This window comes from Camelus ferus, chromosome 10 (genome assembly GCF_009834535.1).
Source record: "Camelus ferus isolate YT-003-E chromosome 10, BCGSAC_Cfer_1.0, whole genome shotgun sequence".
Classification (NCBI taxonomy): Eukaryota; Metazoa; Chordata; class Mammalia; order Artiodactyla; family Camelidae; genus Camelus; species Camelus ferus.
Genome location: NC_045705.1, coordinates 19349279 through 19374526, shown reverse-complemented (window position 1 = coordinate 19374526; position 25248 = coordinate 19349279). Strand labels below are relative to the sequence as shown.

Sequence of the window (25248 nt, the reverse complement as noted above, 5' to 3'; positions counted from 1 at the left end):
CGACGGGCTGAGCAAAAAATTTTAAAAAGAAAGAAAAAAAATCAAGTCCATCACGCAGCTGGCCTGGCCAAGAGGAGGCGTCAGGCAGGCTGCCTGGAGATGCCTCTCTGCCCGTTGCGAAGTCCCACACCTATCCAGGTGTGCCAGGGGCGGGAGCGGGAACCGCTCGACCTCTGGTGCCTCGGTGCCATCTGTGTTCTCTGTGCTCTCTTCTCTCCCCCACCCTGCCAAGCAAGGTGCACAAGAACTGGCCCTGGGGCCCTTCTCCAGCCTAGGCGCCCCCTCTTCTAGCCTACACACACACACACACACACACACACACACTTGGGTCCAACAGAGCTAGGCCTCCCACGAGCTGCCTAAAGGCGATTCCACGCCCCACCACTTCCCCTGCTGCCACCTAGTAAAGCGCCCCCTGCCCCTCTGGGCCGGACCTCTGTCACTTCCAAGTTCGATACCCGGTTGGAAGCAGAAAAGGAAGGGATTGGACACTAAGAAGCCCCCTCCCCTGTTTGGGAGGAGGGAGGGAGACACCAGAATGACAACGCAGGTCTAAGTCCCCGTCACAAGATAGCCAGGCCCAACTCGATTAAGCCAGTCTCCCAGTCCACAGCAGGTGAGGGAAAAACAAGCACAGGCCACCAGGTCGGTATCCTGCGAACCTCTCCCCATTTCTGTTCTTTCCTTGCCTCCAGGAAGGGGACTCAACTTCAGAATCTGGGTATTTTCCCTATTTCCCACCCCTAGGCCACAAAGTCAACAGTTAACCCCCAAGTCAAAGATTAATACAATCACCTAATATTTTCTACGTGGCTGGAGCCTTTTAGCCCAAATGGGTGAGGGAAGCCTGGGCCGGTGCCGTTTGGGGTTGCCCTTCTTTCCCTTCCCCCATCCCGGCCCCGGAGCCCCTGTCGATGCCCAGCTGGTGACTTTAAGGCTCGATGGCCAGGTTGGAATACCAATCGCTCCTCGAGCTCCTCCTGAATACGATTCCTGCCAAAGCTCCCTCTCAACCAGGCGCCGCCTCCGGTCTCTCTGATGAAGTGACTTCCTTGGGGGATTCGAGGAGGGGATTGGTGGGCACCCAGAAAAGCAGCTGGCCAGTTTAGGGGCAGGGGCTCGCGTGCCAGACGGGGAGGAAGATCACACTCAGGAGGACTAGTTTCCTTGGGGTTGACGCTACGGCCTAAAGGAGGGCGGGGCAGGCCCCTACAGGTTGGGCGTGGGCAGCCAAGGGCCGGGCTCAGGAAAGCCGCGGCAGGGCACGGAGCGGGCCGGACTTGAGATGGGGAGGGGAGGCTCCCGCCGGGCTCGAGCGCTAGTCTGCGCAGAGCTGAACCCAACTCTGGCCGCCATGACGTCACGCGAGTCGGGCAGCCAATGAGGACCACGCTGGCGTGGATATTAAGGAAAGTTAGCGCCTGCCTGAGCACCCTCTTTTCTTATCATTGACATTTAAACTCTGGGGCAGGTCCTCGCATAGAACGCGGCTGTCAGATCTGCCACTTCCCCTGCCGAGCGGCGGTGAGAAGTGTGGGAACCGGCGCCGCCAAGCTCACCTGCCTCCCCGCCCTCCGCTCCCAGGTAACCTCCCGGGCTCCGGCCTGGGCCAGTCTCGGGACCTGCGCCGTATCTCTGCTGCCCGCGACGGGTTTCCCCAAACCAGGCCGCCCCAAGTAGCCCAAGGGCTTGACTTTTGCTTTTAAAAGGAGACAAAGATGGAGGGGAGTTACTGAGGGCGGGATAGGATAGGGGTGGGGGAGTCTTGTCTTTGCCGAGCGTGCTTTTCCGCAAAAGTGGAAAAAAATTACAGTCTCCAGAGTGGACTTCTAGTTGGGTGCTGAGCTGGGGGTGAGAGGGGCTGGGGAGATGGAGACTGGGATCTTACGCTACTGTCTGCAGAAGCTTCTTGCGACCATGAGAAATGCGGGGAAGGGGGTGCAGTTTGCACCCAGAACTCCCCGGTACAGCAGTTCACGACATTCACGCGTGCGGAAGTCCCCACCCGCGCCTGGAGCGCGTGGAAACGCCCCGCCGAGGGTCGGGCTAAGTGCAGCAAAAGTTTCCCGTGGTTGCAAGGTGTAGATGACTGGACCGAAACAAAGTCTTAGGAATAGGAGTTCGTTTCTCAGAAAGGAGCGGAGAACGAAAGAATGCTGCCCGTAGAGCCGGGCAGCGCGTAAAGCCCGTTGCATGTGATTTGAGCTTCACTTCGGAAGACCTAATAATTAGCGATTCTCACTGAGCTAGAATGTAGGCTCGGGTTACCGCCGGCGCTGGGCTCGCTGCCTCGGTGGGAAGCTTGTGGGCGCCAGAGAAGCCGGGCCTCTGAGTGCCCGGGAAAGCAGCGCCCAGCCACACTCTCCTGCCTTCGGACGACCCAGGTCGGGCGCCAGAAGTTTCTCCAAAGTGGGTCAGGGAGGAAACTACCCCCAACTTCTTGGTTCCCCTAGACGAAAGTTCCAGGAGTCCAGCCCCAAGCAGTGGGAGAAGCCAGAACAGGCTTAGAAAGGGCGCGGGAGCCCCAGCCTGAGAGGTTGAGGAGGCCTCTAGGTCAGGCCTGGGCTCCCCCGACAACCTCGCTTGAGCTCCTGGCGCCCCCTCTCTAGACCTTCTGGGGGCATCTTCGGAGGACGTGTGTAACTCAGGCACCTGTGACAGGTGCTTGGGACTGCCGCTCCACTCCTAAGCCGTGGCCGCCCCCGCCCATCTCCTCCGGGAAGCAGGAGAACGAGACAAGTGGCCACTCGGGCGCGAGCCTTACCTGGGCCTGGGTCCTCTCCTCTGCGGGTTCCTTTCTCCGGAGCAGGGCGGCGAGCAGGTTGCCCGCTTCACAGTGAGAAGTGGACCTTCTCCTCCAGTCATAAATCAAACCCAGCCATCCTTGGGCCTCCTCCCTCATTAGAGATGTTTATTGGAGATTGTGTTTATTCGGCTGTCACGGCGAGAAAACGCAGTGACATAATTACCTCTGACCAGAGTCCTCGCTCCGCGCCCAGGGCGAGCCGGGGACCTCCTCTGTCGCCTTCTCACTCCCGTGCCCTCCTTGATAGGAGGGCTATGCGGCTAGCTTGTCCTTTTTTCTCAGACCCTCTCATATAATTTGGATTATTGAATGAGTTATTACTCAAATTCCCCCAGGGCCTGGGCGTTTATTTATTTATTTATTTTGGAATTTGAAAGGAAAACCGAAGGGAACTTAACGCCCCTCCGGGGCAGAAGAGGGCAGCGCGGCAGAGACGGAAGGAAAGTCCCTCTTGCTGCGGCAACTTTCTGGCCCGCCCCGCTGCTGCGCGCGGGGGCCAGACGCCACCCCGCGCAGGAGCCCGGCCTGAGCAGTGGGGAGCTGACCCGAAGGGATGGATGTCGATATTGGTGGTGATATAAATTGTTTTATTTATCATTCTCTTTTCTCTTGGGAGGAATGAATTTGAGGCTTCAGGGCCCCAGGCTGAGGATTCTTAAACTCTCGTTGGCTGAACTCCGAGAAGCCAACCGGCAGATCCTCCCCCACCTCTCGCCCCTGGCTGCCCCTGGGCATCAGACTGAGTTAGGAAGTGATGAAAAGCGCTGAATTGTTTTCTAATTGAAAATACTTTTTTTTTTTTTTTTTTTTTTTTGGTGACCGGGTTGACAAATATCTGGGATTCCGGCTTTTGATCCCTCGCTGCCGCCTCTTTTCTCCAATCGCTAATAAAACTCACATTGAGCCCCTTAGTGCCTTGATTAACAGGCAGATTAACTCTTACTGGGGTGGGGAACAGCTTGTCCCAATCAATGTCATTTTAAAAGCTGGTCAGGATATGCTTAGCTCTGCTTCCCTGGCTGCTCCAGCGAACCAGCCATGACATTTGCTCCCTCCTTCTTGCCTTGCCTCAAATTCCCCGCTAAACCCGCAGTTCCCAGCCCCAGATCCCTGCTTGCTTTAGGACAAATTGCAGGACCCAATCCCTGGCTTTTAAAACAAGCAGCTGTTTAGAGAGGGGATTTCCAGGAAGAAGGGACTGAGGTGGCCTTGGCTTGCTTTTCGTTTGAAGCTAAACACTTGTCTCTTGATGGCGGATGTTACAGGGAAAGGAGAGATAGGGAACTGTCCCAGGTGACGAAATGGAAAGAACTTTCCTAGGAACCATATTTGCAAAAATAACTGATTGCAAGTGTCCTATATACATCAAGAGTTTTAAACCTGGTCTCTATATGGACGACAGCATATAGGGTCCGGGAAGCAAAGCCTTAGGAGTCTGACCTGCTGGGCTGCAGGGATCTCTTTGCTGGGAGATACAGCTGGACAATGTTTTTAAAAAGTATTTTTCGGGGATGAGGGGGAAGAGAAAGAGACGCTTGCCACCTAATGCGAATGGAAGAGAATCGAACCCAGAGAGCGCTCTGACACACTTGCCGTTTGGCAGGAGGCGAGGAAGGGCTAGAGCACCGCGGCTTTCCCTAGTCTAGCGTGGCCACAGCCTGGAGGACCGGCCGGCTCTGGGCTCTGCTCGGTTTCCCCGCGCTCTGGACTCCCCGAGGCTGCCGGGTGAGCTGGAAACCCGCAGCTGCTGGAGAAGAGAGGGAGAGAGGCCCCGAGTGGAGGAGGCACCCCGAGCCCGGCGGAAGGCGCCCCTTTGCCTTTGGTGCTCGTTTGACCCGTTTCGTCAGCTCCGCTATCCGGGTAACCCACCTTCCCAGGGCCTGCAGAGAGAGAGCCGTTTGAAGCTCTACAAATTGACTCAGGTGTCTGCGGAGACTTCCCTCCTTCAAAGAAAAGCTCGTTTCTACCCTTCCCAGCGCTCCAACACCATGCCTCTGCTTGGCGGTGGAAAACTGCAGTTCAGAGATGTCGCAACACTGAGTGGGAGACTCTTGGTTCCGAAGCTGGGAACCGAACATACATCCTCCGAGAGCTGGGCACGTCTTTGCCTTGCCAGAGGCCGCCTCCGGACCGGAAACCTGGAGAGCGGGCATGGGAGAATGCCAGCGACCGCCGGGAGTGAGATGCTGCCTGATCTCTCACTTACGCACCAATACTGGCCAGAGGCTTCAGGCACTCTTGAGCGAGCGGCGATCCCCCAGCGTGACTCCCTCGGCAAAGACAGCCTCCCCCTACCGGGTGGGATGACCCGGCAGCCCCTGCGGGAACAGGCCGAAGAGAAGTCCTCCTCGGGCGCCGAAGGGCGGGTGCGGGGGAGGGGACCTGGGGAGAGGCGGGAAAAGGCGAGACGGGACGGAAGGCACTACCATTCCCCACCCAAACCCCCACCCACCCCCACCCGCCTCGGAGGGCAGCAAGTGGGCCTCGATGGTTGCTGGAAGCCACAATTAAAATGGCGATCTGTGAATTGTCTGTTTTGCGCACACCTCTGGCCCTGGTGCCCTGCACCTCCGTCGCAGCCCCCTAAACGGCGGCGTCGTCCCCAGAATAGGCACTTGTCAGATGGCGTGAGGCGACCCAAGAGGTAGAACAGCACCTCTACCCTCCTTGAGACTCGCCTAGAGAGAACAGGAAATCTCACTCTCCACTCCTTAAACTTTGAAAGTTCTGCCTCCCTCCAGGCTGAGCTCTCCCACCCCCTACCCACTAAATATTGACACATTGGAAGCAGCCAAGTCCTTTTTGTTTCTTGTTTGTGCAGAGGGGTTTTCAAGAGTTCTTCTCTGAGCCCCCACCCCCACCAATGACGTCAGTGGCATTCACTCTCGGCTACTCGCCTCTTATGATTTTTTGTTGTTAAAACTTTTTCTCCAAGGTGAGGTGGGGTGGCGAGGGTGGGAGGGGTGGGAGAGAGAACTGATTCAAAGAGCCAGTGCCCTGGGGGAAAATAGCAACAAGATTACGGCTGCTTCTTTCCGAGGCAAAGCTTAAGAAGGTGCTAATCCACTGGGTCGCTAATTGAGAGGTTGTAAAAATGATATTTGCCTCCAATTCGGACAGTCTCTGGGGTTTTTTCCCCTACTTCACTATTGCCCTGTGGACTTGAGCCCGAACTTCTTTAATAATTATTTGAGAAGTAAAAGGAGAGAGAAAAAGAATGCAGGCTCTCGCCTATCTGGGACCTCCGCCCGGTGCCCACTTCCTGGGCTCCTCTGAAAGTCGCGGTCCTACGAAGTCTCGCAAAGGGGGCCGCCGACCCAAGAGCGGGCGCCATCTTCTTAGCCACTGTGGTTGGGTTTTCTTCGGACGCTGAGTGCTCCTGGGCTGCAGGAAGGGCCATACGCAGGCGGAGATGGTGGTCGGGTTGTGCTACTCCAACCCTGGACCGGGCAGGGGAGGCTTCCGTTTCCAAGCCCCCGCCCCCGCCACCCCAGCTCTGCCCAGCTTCTTGGCCGCGGCCGGGTCGGGTTGGGGGCGAGAGTGTGAGGCCCACACTAGGCCCGGAGGCCCAAGGCAGCATGCTCCCAGCTCCCAGGGATGGATTCCGCGCCGAGAGTTGAGTTCTGGTTACACAGACTTTACTGATGAGCTCTGACTTTCAGCACTTTTCATAAGTCAAGGAGTCAAGTATACAGAGAGGTGGCTTCCTCTCAGCCTGCCTGCCTCAGTTCTTTCAACCCCATTCTCCTTTGCCAGTTCCTGGTGTATATCCCCCATCCCAAACCTTCCCCTTTCCTTGCTTCATGGCCTGCAAGCTCCGAGAGAGCCCAGCACTTCGCAAGACTAAGTAGGCGCTCCCTCCCCTGTCACCTTAACTGCGGGCACCGAGGGGCGCCTTTGGAGTGTACTGAGGTGTGTCCTAATCGTCAGGCATTCAACAAATGGACTTCTGGTGTGTGGTCAGAAGAGAAAAGCCATTTACTTACTTTCCTCCCAGGTTTTCTGGCAACAGTTGAAGGGGAGCTGCCTCCGTGGACTGAGTAGACCCGAGAGAGGGAATCGTGGTGCGCAGTCCCACGCATCACACAAGATAACGGGTGGCACACAAGGATACACCGCTGACACGCCGATATCGCTGGCCAGAGCGGCGGCTCCCGCGCGCGAACACACACACACACACACACACACACACACACACACTCCCAGTGTTGGCCGTCTCCCTCCACCCCAGGCCTCCACCTCCCCTCATCTCCCCCTCGAGTCCCCTCCTCTTGGGCCCCTGGAAAAACAGCCTCACTTAGTCAACAAATGGCACGTGGGAGAAGTTGGTGAGTGTTTGGTGAGGACTCTTCAGGGCTTTTCACAAGAATCCTCTGTACACAAACTAAGTGGCCGTGTTTGCTCGGGCCTCTCCAGTCCCGGCTGTGCCTCCGCTCCACTGCGCACCACGCCTTCCGAAAGGAGAAAGGACAGAAGAAAGGACCTGGGGGGCGAGAATGGGGGAATGAGCAGGCCCGGGAGGCCTGGACTGCGAAGGCCGCCCGGCCTCGCCGAGTTCCCAGCCAGGCGGCCTTCTCTCGGCCTAATCTTCGCCTCGGCCTTCGCGGGAGTGTGCCTGCCGGGACCCAGTGCGGCTCACGCACCCTTTCTCTTCTTTCTGGAGGCCAGGTGGGCTAGGACTCGGCCACTGCTATGCTGTGCGTCCCAGCGCCCTGGCGGAGATTGGGTAGGCGGGGGGGGGGGGGGGGGCGGAGGCGGGGCGGCAGGCCATGTTGCGCTGAAGTTGGCAAGAAAGGTCCGCGCAGAGCTACAGAAACTTGCTTTCTCCAAGAGCTGGGAGTCCCGCGCCCAGCTTAAAGAGGTGGGGGCTGCGACCCCCAGCCCAGCGGCCTTCACTCGTACCCTCAAGTTCGCGGCCACGGTGAGGGCAATGCAGATTCCCAGAGCGCTGGGAGCGTAGAGATGTCGCGAGCGCCAGCCCCAGAACCCAGGCGCGGGGGCCCAGCACCGGGGAGAAAAGCCGGGACCCACCGGCGGAGCCGAAAACAAGTGTATTCATATTCAAACAAACGGACCAATTGCACCAGGCGGGGAGAGGGAGCATCCAATCGGCTGGCGCGAGGCCCCGGCGCTGCTTTGCATAAAGCAATATTTTGTGTGGGAGCGATCGGTGCATTTGCATGTTGCGGAGTGATTAGTGGGTTTGAAAAGCGAACCGTGGCTCGGCCTCATTTCCCGCTCTGGTTCAGGCGCAGGAGGAAGTGTTTTGCTGGAGGATGATGACAGAGGTCAGGCTTCGCTAATGGGCCAGTGAGGAGCGGTGGAGGCGAGGCCGGGCGCCGGCACACACACATTAACACACTTGAGCCATCACCAATCAGCATAGGTGTGCTGGCTGCAGCCACTTCCCTCACCCACACTCTTTATCTCTCACTCTCCAGCCGCTGACAGCCCATTTTATTGTCAATCTCTGTCTCCTTCCCAGGGATCTAAGAATTGCTCTCACAAACCAAACCAGCAGCGTCCGTGGAGAAAACTCTCGCCAACAACTCCTTTAAAACACCGTCATTTCAAACCCTTGTGGTCTTTAAGCAACAACAACAGCGAAATAACCCCAACCAAACAAAACTCTTGACAGCAGCTTTGACGAGAGAGGATGCCTCATAAAGGTGAGTAGGCTTCTTTCTTCTCGCTTCATTTTTATTGCAATATTCAGGCAGGTCTCCCCCTTCCTCCCCCCTTCCTTACTCCCCCTCGCCGGTCCCCTCCCCCACTGCGACGCCGGGAGAGTTGGGCTGGAGAAGTTTCCACGCAGGAGACCAAACTTTCTACTTCCAGCGAAAGCCCGCGTCAGAGGGCGACCGCCAGCGAGCGGGAGCGGCGCCGGGCTCGGGGCCGACGGCCGGCTCAACCCCAGCGCCAGTGCGGGCTGAGCTCGCTGGAAGAACCGAGGCTCCAGGCGCCGCAGCCGCCGCGGCTCCCTGCCCCAGCGTCGCCAAATGCTCCCGGCCCGCGGGAGAGGACGAAGAGGCTCTGCGGTGCCGCAGGCCCGGGCACGGCTGCAGAGACGGACCACCGCCAACCGCTTTGTCCAGCCGCGGGCCCAGCGAGCGCGCAGGGAGCGGGCGCGCCGAGGGAGCGCCGAAGGAGCCGGCTTGCCGCGCCGCCCGCCCTCCGGCTTTGTGCGGCGCTTGCCGGGGCACCAAGGAGTCCGCTGGCACTCGAGCGCCGAGGGCCACCTCGCCCGCCGCCAGCCGGAGCAGTCAGTCGGCAAGGCAGCCCCACGCCAGAGGAGGAGAGAAAGAGCGAGGGAGCATGAGCCGGGAAGGAAGCCGCCAGGCAGGCCGAGGCGGTCGAACGCGCGCTCCGAGGGAGCTCAGAGCCGAGCGGGAGGATTGTCAGCTTCCATCAAGCCCCCAAGCTCTAGCCCCCAACTTGAGCGCAGAGCTTGGAACTTGAAAACTCTGCTCCCCAGGCTTCCCCCAACCTTGGCCCTCGCCCTGCGAAAGCTGGGGTCCTCTCCGTCCTCCGGCCCCCAGCGCTCGGTGGATACTTTTACTTGTCTTCCTCTGACAAAACTGCACTCGGTGTTGCCATTTCAACAAGTTTCAAGGTGGAAAGGTGGATTTTTTTTTTTTTTCAGTCTAAAGGTCCTGATTTTTTTCTTTGTGAGACCTTTGGAAATTCAACATGAAAGCATTGGTTTCCCCTTGGTCTGATCACATCCTCTCCCAGCTAATTAGTCTGAGTAATTTGAGAGCTTTTCGATTAAGACCCCGGGAGGAAAAGTGTCTTTTCAAAGTTCATAAAGTTGTTGCCTCTTTCCTTGTGCAGATTTTCTCAGTCTCTCTGCACCATAATAGCCCTGAATTTTAGCAAGTGTAATTGGGGGGAAATGGAGTTGAATTTCAAGTGGAAATGCTTTCTTTTTCAAGTGCTAAAACCCGGCCTTCTACCATGAATGATTTCTAGAAAGTTTAAAAACAAAGTGAACGATGGTTTCTTTTTTTTTTTTTCTAATTTGATCCAAAGCTCCCTAAGCCATATTGGACGTTTAACTCGAATTTGGGAAGATTTGAGGAGGGGCAGGAGCAGAAAATGAAATGGAAAGCAAAGAGATTGAAAGCCTAGTGAATTTACGGAGGAGAAATAATAGTTGTTGCATTGACATTACATTTTTTATAGCCGGTGACCTTTGCAAATGTCTAAAGGCAGTTTGATTAGTTGTTATCTTATTTGGCCCTAGAGAGTAAAACTTTGTCATCTTAATTGGTAATTACTCTCTGGCTGGGGGCCGGGAGGGCCGAAAGTGAGCTCTCTCCTTCACCCTAGCTAAGAAGTTTGGAGATGAATTTTGAGAATTAAGTAATTAAAACAAGAGCATTTAGAAGCTAAGGCTTGGGTCAGGGATAAGGGAGGCAGGAGCCCAGTGGCCTAGTGGACCAAGGGCCAGGTTACTCTGAGGTGTCTGGAGACTCCTTCCTTTCCGGAGTGGATCTCTGACCTGGCTAAGGCCATAGGATGCCAGGGGCTGAGCTGGGGGGCTTTGGCTGTGGCTGAGTCGTTGGGGGGGTGGGGTGGGTGTAGCCTCCCAGTGCACGACTGCTTCCGGGTGTCCGGTGCCTGGCTCCCGGGTTGCTTTTGCACTAAGTGTTAACGATTACTTAAGTAATTAGATAGCTTCTTAGCAGAGAGGGGGGTGGGAAAGGAGTAGAACCGGAATTTGAAATGCTTCCACCTTGCAGCTGCTTCGAAAATTAATCGGCTAGGCCTCTTTTGAATCAGCTAGTGGATTTTAAAAAATGGTTCCAAGAACGTACCGGCTGAGATGGGGGCATTTGGTTGTGGTTGAGTACAGTATGGATCACAGTATGGGTTTAGGAAGTTTTAGCCTTCTAGGGGAATTCCACTCTCCCTTTACCCGCCTGCTACTATGTGCAGTTTCAGTATCCCACCTTGTGGAGGGGGCATTCTGTGCAAAGTTGGGTTTTCTGCCTTTCCTGGGTGTGACTGTGGTCTTGGGGACTGAGAAACAGGAGGGAGGCCTTGGAAGTCAACTCAGCTAAGGGTAACTAGTTAGCCCTCTGTCGTTACCAATATTTGCCAACCTGCATTGAGCAGCTGGGAAAAAGTCCTCCTTTTAAGTTTATCTTTATGGATTTAAGCTGTTTCCCAGCTAGTTAATAAATTCGACCATTAATGGCCTTGAAGAGAAAAAAGATGTGCTTCTTGGAATTCTTTGCTTGCAGGCAGGCAAAATTAATAATCATAATAGGCAGAAGAGGAAAAAGAAAGAATATTTTAGGTTTTTTTTTTTTAAACAGGGAGAAATGATGCTGTGACTATTTAATTATTTTACCTCTTTTTTTTTTTTTTGCAAACCTTTTAAATGGGTTCTTTATTGTAATTCTCTCTTCCCAATTGAGCTCCCCACGGTGCCGTTGTATCTTTTTACAGCCCCTAACAACTCACACCAGTAACACAATTACCTCCAGATATTTATAACAAGAAATTACTTTTCTATCCCCCCCAACCTTCTTCTTAGGGGAAGACAGGGAGGGGGTGGTGGAGGAGGTGGTAACCTTGGGGACTAGCACTGGGTCAGGACTTACAAAGCAAAAAGTGTCCCTCTGTTCCCTTTGTGAGTTGGTGGGTTGTTGGTACCTTTGGTTGGAAGCTGTGTAGCTGGTGAGGGAGACTTGGTTTTGCTCTTTGGGTTTGGGGAGAGCTGGAGAATAGAAGCCATTGTTCGCTGTCTGCAGGCTTTGTCGACCACGCTCACCCCCTCCTGTTCGTACTTTTTAAAGCAGTGAGGCAAGCTAGACAGCGTGTGTCACAGTACAGTAAAAAGGGGGAAGATCTAAACACCAAAAGAGAAGTTAATCACAATAAGTGAGGTTTGGGGGGAAAAAGTTGGGCTTGCCACTTGCAAAGTCCCAGAAAGTCTGGGAGGTGGGTGGAGATGGGGCCTGACTGGTAAGCTCTGATGGGGAGAGTGAACGATAAGGAGTAACCAGAGAGTTGGGTTCTGGGGAGCTTGGGTCAAACAGGGTGGTAAAATTCTTTAAGGAAAGAGGGAGTAATGGCTCTTAAGCCCTCTCAGTCGGCCTCAGCCTGCACCCTCAGGCACCCTGAAGTTCCACGGTCCCCTTTCCCTCACCTCTAAACTTCAGGTATTATTCCTTTTTCCCTCCAGCTCTTAGTCTGTACTCAGCAGCCCCACTGTCTCTCTTGTTCTCCCCCTTTCCTTTCCCTGGTTCTTGATTTTTTTTTTTCAAAATGGGGCCCCAACTTGTCAGATTCTCCAAACCTCCCAAGCCAGGCCAGAGCAGCTACTACCAAAAGGTGGGGACTTCTGCAGAATAGGCTGCTGTGGGTGTAACTCTGGGATTTAGGGTTTTATGGAATTTGAGCCCTTGATGCATTTGTTTTTCTTTCTGAGAATATGGATCAGAGAGCCCATGGGCCTACACTTTTGAGCCACAGTTTCATATACATTTCTCTCTTTCTGTTTTGTCTTAGGGGGAAGACTTTAACTAGGGGTGCGCAGATGTGTGAGACCTTTTATTGTGAGAGTGGACAGACATCCCAGATTTCAGGCAAGTTCTACATTGGCTGCTTTGGGTTCCAAAACCTGAAAGAGTCAGAATGCTTCTTCACTCTTGTTCAGTTGGAAGAAAAATTTCAAAATCGGGTCACTGATTCTCCTGATTAAAGGGTTAACTACTAAGTGGTTTGGGGAAAACAGATTGAGAGTACTGGAGTATTTGTAGTCCAAAGAGTAGGCTGCATGCACTGGAGGGCAGAACTGGATGACCCTCACATTGCCCTAAGCGACTGAGTGGATCATTTCCTTAAAGAAGGGGCTTTCTTCTGTCCTGGCTCCAGGTCATCCTCTGTTGGGATGTAGGCTTACCTGGAGTGCACCCAGGATTAATGCCTATATTCTTGCTAGCAGAGCCCCATACTCGAGCCCCGTGGGATCTCGCGGCCCCCAGCCAGCGCCAAGATGCAGAACAGTAAGTGCCTCCGGTATTTCTCAGACTTTGGACTTCGGGCTGGGGACACTTTGGACTTCGGGCTGGGGACGCACAGACTCGTGGGTCAAGGGAGGGCACAGAGGTTCACGGCGTCAGTGCTGGCCAGGCCGCCCTGCTTGAGGGAAGAGGCCCAGGGACCCGAGGCAGCTGCACCCCTTTCTGCGCCGGCAACCCAAGAGGGGAGGGTGTTTGCTCTGTTCTCCCTCCTGGAAGAACAGGGGCTGGGCCCTTTAGAACAGCCCGCAAGAGTTTGCGAAGCTGCGGTAGAGAAACCCCATCCCCCCAAATCCTGTGACTCACACCCCCTCCCCGCCCCTGCCCGGTCTCTGACCCCAGAGAGAGGGGCTGGGCTGAGCAGGGCGGGGCGGAGGCTTCTCCTAGTTGCACGAGAAGGAGGCCCCTTTGGGCTTAGCCAAGACTGAATGTCTCTACCGTCCGGGTGGGGTGGGGGCTCTCCTCCCTCAGTCACTCTCAGGGCAGCTCCTCCCCTCCTCACTCCGGATAGGGGCCTGGAAGGCTAGGGGAGCAGGGCGCCCAGGCCTGCAGTGAGGTGGAAGTGGTACACTTGAATCATAGGGCTGTTACAGGGCGCCTGCCAGAGCAGGTTTACTGTGTGTGGGAACAGAATGGGGGTCGAGCCAAGGAGTTGGAGAAGCCCTGCCCTGGTAGTTGCAACGGTGTGGGTCCTGGTCATTCCAGGTCCACAGTGTCTTTGATTCCCCAGCTCTTGTGCCTCCCATCCTACCTCTGCCCACCCAACTCGGGCCCCTGGCCCACCTTCCTGCTTGGCCAGTTCATGGGTACCAGTACGGGACACGGCATGTCTGGAGCCTGGGTCTGGGAGCCTGGAGGCCAGTGAAACTAGGCCCTGGTTGAGGTGTGCAGTCTGGATGCCGTTTAAGGGCTCAGCTCTAAGGAGTGCAGAAAGGCCTAAGTCTTCTAGCAACCCTCCCTTGCCGAACTGCAGATGGAGGAGGGTCCGCAGCACCCAAATCCATCTGTCCTGGAAACGCTAGCCACCCCCTGGTGCTTTTGCAGCTGGTGGGTGTGGAGCATAGGAGAGGAAGCAAAGGTGGTGAACTTTAAGGCAGCTTAGTTGTGCAGAACCTGACAGGCCCTGGGGCTTGGCTCCAAGGCGAGGCTTAGGATTCTGTCCACCCTTCCTGACTGCTGTGTTCTCCCCCTACAGCTCAGTGTCCCCAGCCGCTGGCTCTCAGGCTGGCCAGGCTGGGGTGCATGGCGCTGAGCGTTTGCCACTGCGGCCTGGCAGGCGGGCCCCGAGGGGTGCGGGGTCGCAGGCAGGCCTGCAGGGCTTTGTGCTGCTCGCTCCCGGGTGTGCGAGAGGCCCAGAGCATCCAAATTGACACCATATGTTTTCCTATTAGATGCTTCGTGGTTGAATTCTAGGCGCATAATCATCACCACTGGGCGAGAGCGCCAGCCATCCCTAGGGAAGGGACACAATGATTGAGGCTTAACCTCTGAAGGGGAATTTAGAGCTGCGCTTCCTCGCTGCCATTTCGATGCTGGCAGAGGCTATCTGGCCCTGGGCAGCACCCGCCGGTGCTGGGGAGGTGGTGGCACATCGCTTTTTGCACTGGGGGAGAAAGAGGGAGGTCTAGGATTAGGCGGCCTCACATGCCTTGGCATTCCTAGATTGGGAGCTGCCTAGGCTGTGCATGAAGTTTGGAAAGTCTCAGTCTCTGTGAGACAGCCTATTTTCCGGAAGACTCTCTTTGCCCAAGGGGGAGGCCCCTTAGCTGGAGCAATAGAAGGGTCTTTCAAGGCAAAGGAAGGCAATGAAATGAATTTAGGAGAAACTGGAAGCTCGGAGTAGGCCTTGCTTTGTTGGAGAAGCGGTGTCCCGGCGACGTCCCTTCTCACGCTGGGCCCGGCCGGAGCCCAGATCCCCCTAATGCCTGTCACTTCTCATCGAGTTGAGGCTCCAGCACCCGCCTTAGTCAGACGCCCCCCCTCACCTCTGCCCCAAGCCTTCGGCTACCCTGAAAACACGGCTCCCCTCGAAGGGGAAATGAGTGCAGTTCAATCTCGTCTGAGTGATCTACAAATAGGGACGGAAAGGGTCGTTTTATCACGGTCCCGTTTGTCGTGACGATGCAATTTCCCGGAGCGGAGCACTGTCACAAAGTGACAAGGCTGCCACAAGCGCCCCGACTGATCTTTTCAATTAGCCTTCCATGCATGATCCAGAGCGACTTCCGCCTATTTCCAGAAATTAAGCTCAAACTTGACGTGCAGCTAGTTTTATTTTAAAGACAAATGTCAGAGAGGCTCATCATATTTTCCCCCCTCTTCTATATTTGGAGCTTATTTATTGCTAAGAAGCTCAGACTCCTGGAGTCAATTTATCAGAGGCTCCAAGGAGAAGAGAGGAGAGGAGAAGAGAGGAGAGCTGAGCGGAGAGCCACGTCTTCTCCTGGAAGGGCTGCTCTCTAGAGTCGGGGCTGCAGGTTGGAGATTTTTAAGGAAGTGGAAATCGGCAATTGGCTTTATTTGTGCGGCTGTGGTTTCTGGGGAAGGGGCTACAGAGAGGCATTAACTCCCTCTCCCTATTACCTAAGATTAGACAATGGGGTGAGGTTGTGGGATAACAAGATAAAGGAGGGATAGGGGACTCTGGGGTGTGGTCTTTTCGTTTTCTTTTCACTTTTTTATTTTTGCTTATATCTGTCCCTGGCCGTGGGGAGGGCCTTGTTTAGCAGCGGAAGTAAAGCGAGCTGTGGCGGTGCTAATAGACTCCCAGCTCTCCGCCCCACTGCAGCAGGCAGACTACTTTGTGGTTGGAGCCGATCAGGGGCTCTGGCCCTCAAGCCTACAGTGGAGGTGCTGAAACCCAGGTTAGGGGACACTAGCCACAGATTTGCTGTTCTGGTTCTTCCCTACTTCTTTCCCTTTTCTCCTCCATTTTTTTTTTTAACCCATGCTTGTGTGGTGCCTTCGTCAGAGTTCAGAGTGTGACAGCAACCATTTCTGGACTCTAGCGTACGAGGGAGTGTTGAAGAGCTGTAGGATTTGCTAGCACAGTTCTAACAATGCAGACACGTTGGAGATTCAATGTGGGTTTCGTAGAACCCACGCTTTGCCGTGACACTCAGAGGAAGTCTTTGGGAGGATATTTTTGAGCCGATTGTTTGCACCTTGCGGGTTCAGAGGCTGACTGGGGTGCTTATGAAGGGCAGCGGAGGGCTGGGGACTCGTCTGGAGTGAAGGCGATAGTGAGGTGCGTGTGTTCTTGCTCATTGGCATGTGTCTGCACGGCGCTTCTGCAGTCTGGTGGGCAGGAGCTCGGCTGTGTTTGGGCTGGTCTGCTCGTTGCCCCGCATGACTGCGAGGTCCTGTTGTCGTTTTTGATCGATAGCAGGGACCTGATGGCTGAGGTTGGCTGGGGTTGGCAGGGAGCTCAGGATGCATTGTGGTTGTCTTCTCTTCTTTCTCCTCCTCCTCCTCTTTCTTCTCCTTCTCCTCCTTCCTCTTCCTCCTTCTCCCTCATCCTTTTTCTCTGTACTCTTCTTCCCCTCGTCTCCTCTCTGCTCTGCTCTCCTCTCCCTTTCCTCAGGTCACAGCGGAGTGAATCAGCTCGGTGGTGTCTTTGTCAACGGGCGGCCACTGCCGGACTCCACCCGGCAGAAGATCGTAGAGCTAGCTCACAGCGGGGCCCGGCCGTGCGACATTTCCCGAATTCTGCAGGTGATCCTCCCGGCGCCGCCCCACTCGCCGCCCCCGCGGCCCTCCACTCTCAACGCCCTCTCTTCATTTCTTACTGTAAACGCTGCTAATTATGGACCCCCCACCCTCACCCCCCACTCCAGTCCCCACCCCACTCCCCTGCCTTCCGCTTTCCCCTTTCCTTCCACCATCCTTCCCGATCTCTTTCAACCTGGGTCAGTCACATAAGATAATTCATCTGCTTAAGAAAAAAAATTGTGTGTGTGAATTAAAAAAAAACCAAAACCCACAACTTTCTCTTTTTGTTTGGTGAAAACATTCATTGTGGTAACAGTTTATGAATGATAATAAAGTGAGTTATACAAACCAGCATAATTTCATTCCCCGCTCCCTCATCCCATGCTTACCTCAGAGTTTGAGATATTTGTTTGATTTCTTCATATTCATGAAGAATATATATTGATTTAAAAAGACAAATGCTGTTTGCCTCCCTCCCTGTTCACATTTACTCAATTGGGCATATTTTTAAAGGAAAAATAAGAATTCAGTTTATTTCCCCCCTTTGCTCGTTAAAGCATAACACAATTTTAAACAAGGTCAGATCAAAAAATTTAATCTGACTTCATTTTGATGCATCTTCAGGCAGTGTTTATTTTCAAAAACAGTTTTACAAACTTTTAAATTAGTTTTTTTTTTTTTTAGTTCAAACTGTTTGAAAGTATCATCATATTTGTAGTTTTTAGGGCTACAAATGTAATTTTAAGAAAAAACTCTCTACAGTAAGTTCTCATACCATTGAAGGTATATTTTTGTGTTATAGACCCATGCAGATGCAAAAGTCCAAGTGCTGGACAATCAAAACGTAAGCTTGTCATTGTTTAATGCATACTTAAACAATTTTATTTTTGTCTTGAAATTATTAATAATGTGGTTTTCTGTCCACTTCCCCTATGCAGGTGTCCAACGGATGTGTGAGTAAAATTCTGGGCAGGTATTACGAGACTGGCTCCATCAGACCCAGGGCAATCGGTGGTAGTAAACCGAGAGTAGCGACTCCAGAAGTTGTAAGCAAAATAGCCCAGTATAAGCGGGAGTGCCCGTCCATCTTTGCTTGGGAAATCCGAGACAGATTACTGTCCGAGGGGGTCTGTACCAACGATAACATACCAAGTGTAAGTTCACTGAGAACATTCTCCCTCCCTGCCCTAAGCTCCATGCTCTTTCCTATATACCATCTCTTTCTTTACCTCCCCCTGCTGTCCTCCTGCCAGTGTCTTTCTTTCTCTCTCTCCTCCGTGCTCCACATTTGTCTCCTCTGTACCTGGGGATCTTGAGAGGAGCACCTTGACCTTTTTTTTTGACCTTCTGGAAAATGGGAGTCAAGTGTGTGGGGTTATTTACCTAATTTGCATGAGGCGAAGTAGAAGGCAGAGACACGCAGAGAAAAGCACTTGAATTTGGAAGGAAAATGAAAATAAAAACCAGATTCTAGCTTCCTCCAAATCCACCTGCTTGAACCTTCCTTCCTTCGGGTGTGAAATATCCATTTCTATCCTAATATAAAACAAATAAAGTGAATGAAAGCTCTAAGCCAAGTCTCAATATTGGAGGGGGGGATCTTTAACAAAATAAAGCAACCAGGTGAGTTAGGTCACCAGAGACACTGAGCAACAGTGAAGGACCTCCTCCCCAGTCTTCCAATTATCTGACTAACTCAGTTTCCATGTTCAAAGTGATGGCTGGCATTCTTTCCACGATGTCTCTGCAAATCCACCCACTGTCCCAGGGTGGCTGGGAGGGTTTTTGTTTTTGTTTTTGTTTTTGTTTTTGGTTTGGTTTGGTTTGGTTTGGTTTGGTTTTAATGTATTATGGGTCATTCTTTAAGGGGTGGAGATGCTGAAATGGGGACTTAAGACAGGGCAAGCCTGTCTTCAGGAGACACTACCATTTGGTTTGATTTTGGTTTGATTTGCAGGTGTCATCAATAAACAGAGTTCTTCGCAACCTGGCTAGCGAAAAGCAACAGATGGGCGCAGACGGCATGTATGATAAACTAAGGATGTTGAACGGGCAGACCGGAAGCTGGGGCACCCGCCCGGGTTGGTATCCGGGGACATCGGTGCCAGGGCAACCTGCGCAAGGTAAAAACCCAAGCATCCATCTTCAAACTTTCCATATATGCAGCCCCTTCCCATCTTCTCCCCTAACCTTTTCCCTCTCTGGGGGCTTTTGTGCTTGGAGAATGTAGTGCAGAGACTCTTCAAAGGCTTGGGACACACTGACTTGCTTTGTAGTGGTGTTTGTAGAACTATCTGGTTGGCCTGGGAGTTCAAGGGTTGTGTATGTCAGGAGTAGTATGAATGTGGCTGGTGTGTGTGCTTGAGTGTGTTATGGGCAGGAGTATGCGAGTGCTAGAACAGAGCTAGCTGCGTGGTGCCCTATTCAAATTTGCCATTAAAATGCACGGAGAGCCCCCTTGCTGTAGAAGTGTGACAAGTTAACACACTGACAGACTGCAAGGTAAACATAATTGTATCGTTTTGCTTTTTGCTGTAATTGACAAATTATGTGACTATGAATAGGGTGCATATGAGAAGGGATAGGGAGCAGTGAGATGCAGGGCCGAGTTGAGGATGGGCATTGGAAATGATCTCCTAACTTAAATCAACCCTACCCTCTGGGCTCCTACCTCCTACTCCCCTCTGGGCCTCTGGTTCTCACTCTCTGTGGGTGGCGACTGAATAGAAGAGTAGGATGAGGATACTGTGAGCCAGATTTCGGGGTGCCGGGAGCGACTCTGGGGCTGGGAGGAAAGATAGAACCTGGACTGTCCCAGGATCTGTAAGAAGGGATGGAGGAAGAGGAGCAGATGGGGGTGGGGCCGAGTCGGTTGGCTCTCCCCTCCCCTCATACACCGAGGTAGCTTGGTCAAGAATAGGAAACAGTTTACTCCGAAGATTAATAGGTATTTGTTGTCCTCGTGACAAGGAGATAATATGCGGGATAATGGGACGTGGCGTCTCACTCCCCGGAGCACAGCGAAGCCTGGGGGCTCCCGCCCGGGGGCGGCGGCTCGGGGACGCTGACGGGGCTGCCGGCGCGTCCGTGCGCTCTCGGACCCTCTCTGGGTGCCCCGCGCCTCCGCGGAGCCGGGCTAGAGGAGGGAAAATCGGTAACAGTATGCGAAATATCTGGTACAAAGGATGCTTCTGTCACTCGCAAGAATTTGTTATGGGAACAATCCTGTCGCTCTGTAATTGCTCATTAGAGAACGTTTTGTTTCTCATTAAGGCGACATGAATAAGCGTCTAGTTGAAGGAGACAGCTGTAGAAATGTTCCACAAGAGACCTCTGGACACGATTCGGCACCAATTGCCAATTAGACATGTCAGTTTTAAGAGCAGAAAACAATATAGGACGGACACTGGGAAGATAGGGAGCAAAGCGCTGACTCCGTGTTTCCCAGCGCGGCCGCTCTGCCGGCCGAGGCCTTCCTACGCTCGGGGCCCCGGCTCCCCTGGGCGACCTGCCAGCCTGCTCGCCGGATCGGGCCGAACCGCGGCTTTCCGGGTTCGTGCCTCTGGTGAGGACTAGGGAGCAACCACCACACCCTCACCTGACCTTTGAAACTGTAGGGTTCCCACGTGCGCACACCAGACACACCCAAGTGACGCCCGAACTTCGCACTCCCGGTTGCCCGCCCCCAGCTTCCCGGCAAACTGAGGTCTCGGCAGCCCCTCCCCTGCCTTGTCAGGCTAGGGGGTCTGGGGGCGCAATGGCCGGGCCTGAGGGCTGAGCCCTGGGCGCGAGGGCTCATGTTTGCCCGGGGCCTAGAACACGGACACCCGACTCCTGCTTCCCAGAGCTCGGACCGAAGCCGAGGGCAGCAGCTCTACCAGCCCCTCCACTGCCACCAGAGGTGGAGCTGGGTTGGGGCAGCTTTTCGTTGATGGGATCGTGAGGGCGGGAAGCGAGAGCCTAACTGCAAGGACCTGGTGGTGGAGGCTGGGGCGGGAGGTGGCGCTAGTTCAGGAGCTTTTAACTTTCAGACGCCCAGTTGCTAGGGCATTCTAGCTCACCAACTGCCAATTCCCCCTCCGCCCCGCAAAAGCCTCCACTCCTGGGCCTGGTCCCTGGGCCTGCCCGCAGCCCCCGCTGAGTGGGGAAGACGCGTGGCGCCAGCGGAGCGCGGAGTCCCCGGCATGGGGGCCGCTGGTGGCGGCGGCTGACGAGCACCGGGAGTCCTCGGACCTTTTTGCTCCAAGAAGACCCCACCAACCCCCCGCCCTTTTTCCCGGCCCAGGGAGCCGGTTTTGGGTTTTAAAGAGTCCATTACTCCGAAAGCATAAGGCGAGGTTAGGTCTCAGAGGGAGACAAATATGGTTTCCATCTGATCAACGACATGCGGCGTTGAATAAAATTGCGACGACGTGGGCTGACAACAACAAGAGACAACTCTATCCAGCCCCAATTCTCCAGCGATTTGGTGGTTTTAGGGATCACGGAGACACTTTTTCTTATCTCCTCCCACCCCTCCCCATAATACCCAGGCCCTTCTATAGGATTTAGTCAGTCTCTTTTTCAACAGATGCTACAATGTTTTGATCCGCGCTCTAGAGCTGAAAAGGTGCCGCAACCGGGTTGCTATCTTTTCTTGCTTGTTTTCCGCCTCACTGATTAAGACACTAAGAAACTAAGGAATGATTTTATTTCCCAGCGTCTTTTTCTTTCTTTCTTTCTTTTTTCTCTTCTCCTTCTTCCAGGAAACAAATCCTGTCCCGAGCGTCAGATGGTCCTGGGGCCGGGATAATGGGAGGCGCTTTCACTCGCCTTCTCGCGGATTAGGCTGGAAGGTGGACGGCGCCCATTGAAGGCCCCTTCTTTGCGCTCCGAGGGGGCGCCTTTTAAAGAAGATATCTTAATTGTCTGCCACTTAGGTTTATCATGTGGGGAATTCGAGATCCAACTTCTAGTTTTATTTTGCTAAAAGCTTTAAGAGTGGAAGGTAAATCCATTGAAGAGAAAAGGGGGGCGGCGGCGCCCAGTCTAAGAGTGACCTCTCCGGCCTTGCCTGGCTGCGAACAGTTGCTACTTTGAGTAGCAAACAAACTTTCCGTGGTGCACGCTCGCTCTGCGGGTCGCGGAGGGATCCTGCAGCCAAGGGTTTCTCCTGACGAGCCTCTAATTCCACTGTTGTGTTTTTCCCCCACGCCCCTCACAAAGAGGTTTAAAAACGAGCTCTCCTCATCCTCGTTGACTTTCTTCCCCTTAAATGTCTGTTCTGAAGTTAGCACTGCGCCTGCTTTCTGAGTGTGGTTGTGTGTGTGCGTGGGGGGGGGGTGTCGTGGGAGGGAGGAAGAAAGGGAGAGGAAGAGAGTGTGCAAATGTCCACCTTTTAAAATTAGGAAAACGTCAGAGAAGAAACCCGAGCAGAGAATGCTATCTGCTGGGGTCTTCTGAGGCAGACCCAGTAGCTTTGTTTAATTGGCGAGATCGAATGTGCCAGAAAAAGGACTGAGGTGGGGCCTCCTGAAGGCGTGAGTGGTCACTCCGGCGAAATGGGATTGCGTTATCCACAGCGCTCCCATCCCTAAAGGTCGAATGATCGCTGGTTTTCGTTTGTGCTTTCCAAAAACAATAACTGATGGGCCTTTCTAGTTGGCCCAAAACGTGTATTTCTAAAGTCTTCCTCGTTGACCAAATCCGAATATAAAAGGAACTCTTCATTTCGTTCCCTGAAAACACTTTGAAAAGTCACCGGGAAACTTGGGGCAGTAAATTAGCGCAGACACTGGTGCAGGCACACATTAGTGAGCGTCACTCCCTCAGCTGAGCAGCTCCCTCGATGCCCCCCACCTTTCTGATGTAGCGCAACAGGACCGAAAGTAGAGCCACGGCCCATTCACAAAGTCTCTCTCTCTGTCATCTTCCTTTTTCTCTTTCCTCATCTTCTTGGACCCTCTCCTCTCTTTTTCCTTTCAGCGCTCTTTTCTGTCTTTACACCTTTCCAGCCTCTGTCTCTTCGGAGCCTTCTGTCTTCCTCCATCTTTCTATACCTCTTCCCTCTCCTACTCCCCCAACCCCCCAGCCAGGCCCCCACCCCCTCCTCCCGGCTTCCCTCCCCCACACCCCGCACCCTGGTCTCCACTCTCCCTGCCTGCCCCGCTCACTACCCCCACCACAAGCCCCCGGTCCTCATCCACCGCCCCTGCCTTCCTCCACCCCCTGTCCTGGCCCCCCATCCATTCCCCCCAACTAAGCGCCCTAAATAGCATTGAGGCGCCCGCACTTCGGACAGTGATTAATGATAGCAGAGCAGAGGGGTTAACACACTTCACTGAAAAGTCTGTTGACTGGGCTTCTTGTAACACAATGTGGCCCGCTGCACGCCTCAAGAGAATCCTTTTGTTGTCCGCGCTCATTGTGGCCTCAAAATTCTGCCCACGAAAGTTTGCCAACGCTCCTGCCCCAGGAGTTTAATAGTTTCCCTTACTCGCGGGGCATTGTGCGGCGCTGAAAAGCAGCCCCTCGCTATTCAAGTGTTGGTGGTCATCTCAATAGATCTCCAAGGGCCCATATGGTGGCCAGTGCCGATGAATCCGCCTGTTTAAATGGGGGAGAAAGTTGGGGTTTTAAAACATTTCAAAGTTCCTGAAAAGATCCCACTAGATCCTGTCACAATTCCCTGAACTCTTTGAAGGCGCTGCCTATTGTCTCCTGGTTATAAATGATATTCCTGGCCAAGTCGATTCCCACCAAGGCCCCCTAGAGGCCCCTCCCCCCCACTGACCAAGTTTCTAGGATGGGGGTGGGCAGCCCCTGTTGGTATCCCTTGGGGGCCTCAGGACCCAAGACCCTGGACCTAGCATGCAGTGGCCCTAGGGGCCCAACCAGGGCTGAGTCCTTCCCTTCAGACAGGCTGTGGCCTCTCCAGCCAGGCGCAAGAGGAGACAGCTAGCCTTAGAGCATGCACATCTTGCCCTCCATGCAGCAAGGGAAAACAATAAAACTTTCCCCTGTTTAATGATAGAAATTACATTAAAAGTGGTGGAAATGCCCTAATTAAAAATGTACCACTTAAATGATATGCCAAGGATTCAGCTGCAGCATAGCGTATTTAGCTAGTTAGTGAACTCTCTACTATTTCTTTTTTAAAATTACACGTTAAAAATTTAAAAGAAATCTTACTTTTCTCTGGTGCAACACATTACAAAGAATGGACAGTCCTTTTATCTAAATATAAAATTCCATTTTCAGCAATTATAGCCTGTTCTTGGTGATGATATAATTACAGCTGTGCTCGTAATAGGTGTCAAGGCAAAGCGCACTCATACAATAGTTGAATAAAACTGCAGAACAATGCGAGCACTTCTAAATTCACAACCTTTAAAATGAAATTGACTGTGCAGAATTCAAATAAAAACTAGATAAATATTTTTTTTAAAGATTACAAGCTTGGTTTGGTTTCTTAATAGCATTTTCTACAAACCTATCAACATCTAATTGATTAGATAGGAATTACTGATTATAGATCAGCTGAAATCTTGAACATCACTCTCTTATTTTCCCAACACAGCCATAGGTAAATAAATTCTCTAAGGAAAAGGAACTGGATGAGGCATTTGGAGAGTCAAGATTAGTTATGAAAGATCATTTTAATTGGAAACTTTAGCACCTGTTTTGTTATTCAACAAAATATATAGAGTGGCATTAAGAGTGGCATTAAGATAATCAGAGTATGTGTTAGTATCTAAATTGTACAGTCTCATCTTGATCAAGACAGAAAGAAAATGGTGGTCAGGTAACATAGGTCACTAACATCTTTTATTGAATGAAGGCTGACAGTTACCTTGGGAGTTTTGGTGAGACTGTCAGAATAGACTGCTCTTGGAGTTTGTGGCTATTTGAGGCTCCTTTTGGAGGCTCCAAGTTATTCCAAATTTCTCTTACTGTCCTATTCTTTTTGTTCCAGATGGCTGCCAGCAACAGGAAGGAGGGGGAGAGAATACCAACTCCATCAGTTCCAACGGAGAAGATTCAGATGAGGCCCAAATGAGACTTCAGCTGAAGCGGAAGCTGCAAAGAAATAGAACATCCTTTACCCAAGAGCAAATTGAGGCCCTGGAGAAAGGTGATGGAGTTTTTCAAAGTAGAGAAGCAGTAAATCAAAGTAAATGCCACATCTTCAGTACAAAGAGCTAAATTTAGCCAGGGCCCTTGTACAGAGATCTGAAAAGGTTTCTTTTTCTGTCTTTTTTTTTTTTTTTTTTTTTTCTGGGCATCTTTTCAGTGTGTGTTTCCTTTCTTCTTTTCATGTACCAGTAATTCAAAGACGAAAAGTCTGACTTCTCATAAAGAAAAAAAAAAATAATGATATGGCTAATTCAGGCCACAGAAGAGATCTTGAATGAATGTCATTCCAAAGAAAATAGAATTTGCTTCTGATGGGATAGTTCAAGTATAATCAATGCTAATAGTAGTAGCATTTTAAAGAGAACTGGTTGGAGGTGACAGAAGTGGGGAGGCAAGAACCAGCTTGATTCAAGGTTTGATTGACATATTTTGTATAATTCTGGCACAACATAGAAAATGCAACTTACTCTTTCAGAGTTTGAGAGAACCCATTATCCAGATGTGTTTGCTCGAGAAAGACTAGCAGCCAAAATAGATCTTCCTGAAGCAAGAATACAGGTACCCAGGGACTGTGTGTTCATG

The 25248-nt window shown here is 52.7% G+C and overlaps 1 protein-coding gene across 3 annotated transcripts in view; it reads left to right on the top strand.

The window, feature by feature from the left end:
- The first annotated feature begins 1385 nt into the window (after positions 1-1385).
- The window catches only part of PAX6 (paired box 6), a 29017-nt gene continuing 5154 nt past the window's right edge, over positions 1386-25248 (top strand). The window contains exons 1-10 of one of the 3 annotated variants that reach the window (XM_032488405.1): positions 1386-1584; positions 8292-8475; positions 12329-12405; positions 12765-12825; positions 16424-16554; positions 17354-17395; positions 17490-17705; positions 18509-18674; positions 24506-24664; positions 25142-25224. In XM_032488405.1, coding sequence (XP_032344296.1) covers positions 12816-12825; positions 16424-16554; positions 17354-17395; positions 17490-17705; positions 18509-18674; positions 24506-24664; positions 25142-25224 — 807 coding nt within the window. In that variant the 5' untranslated portion in view covers positions 1386-1584; positions 8292-8475; positions 12329-12405; positions 12765-12815. Of the gene's footprint in view, positions 1585-7984; positions 8095-8291; positions 8476-12328; positions 12406-12764; positions 12826-16423; positions 16555-17353; positions 17396-17489; positions 17706-18508; positions 18675-24505; positions 24665-25141; positions 25225-25248 lie in introns of those variants that run through there. The other 2 variants (XM_032488406.1, XM_032488407.1) reach the window with 2 other exon arrangements.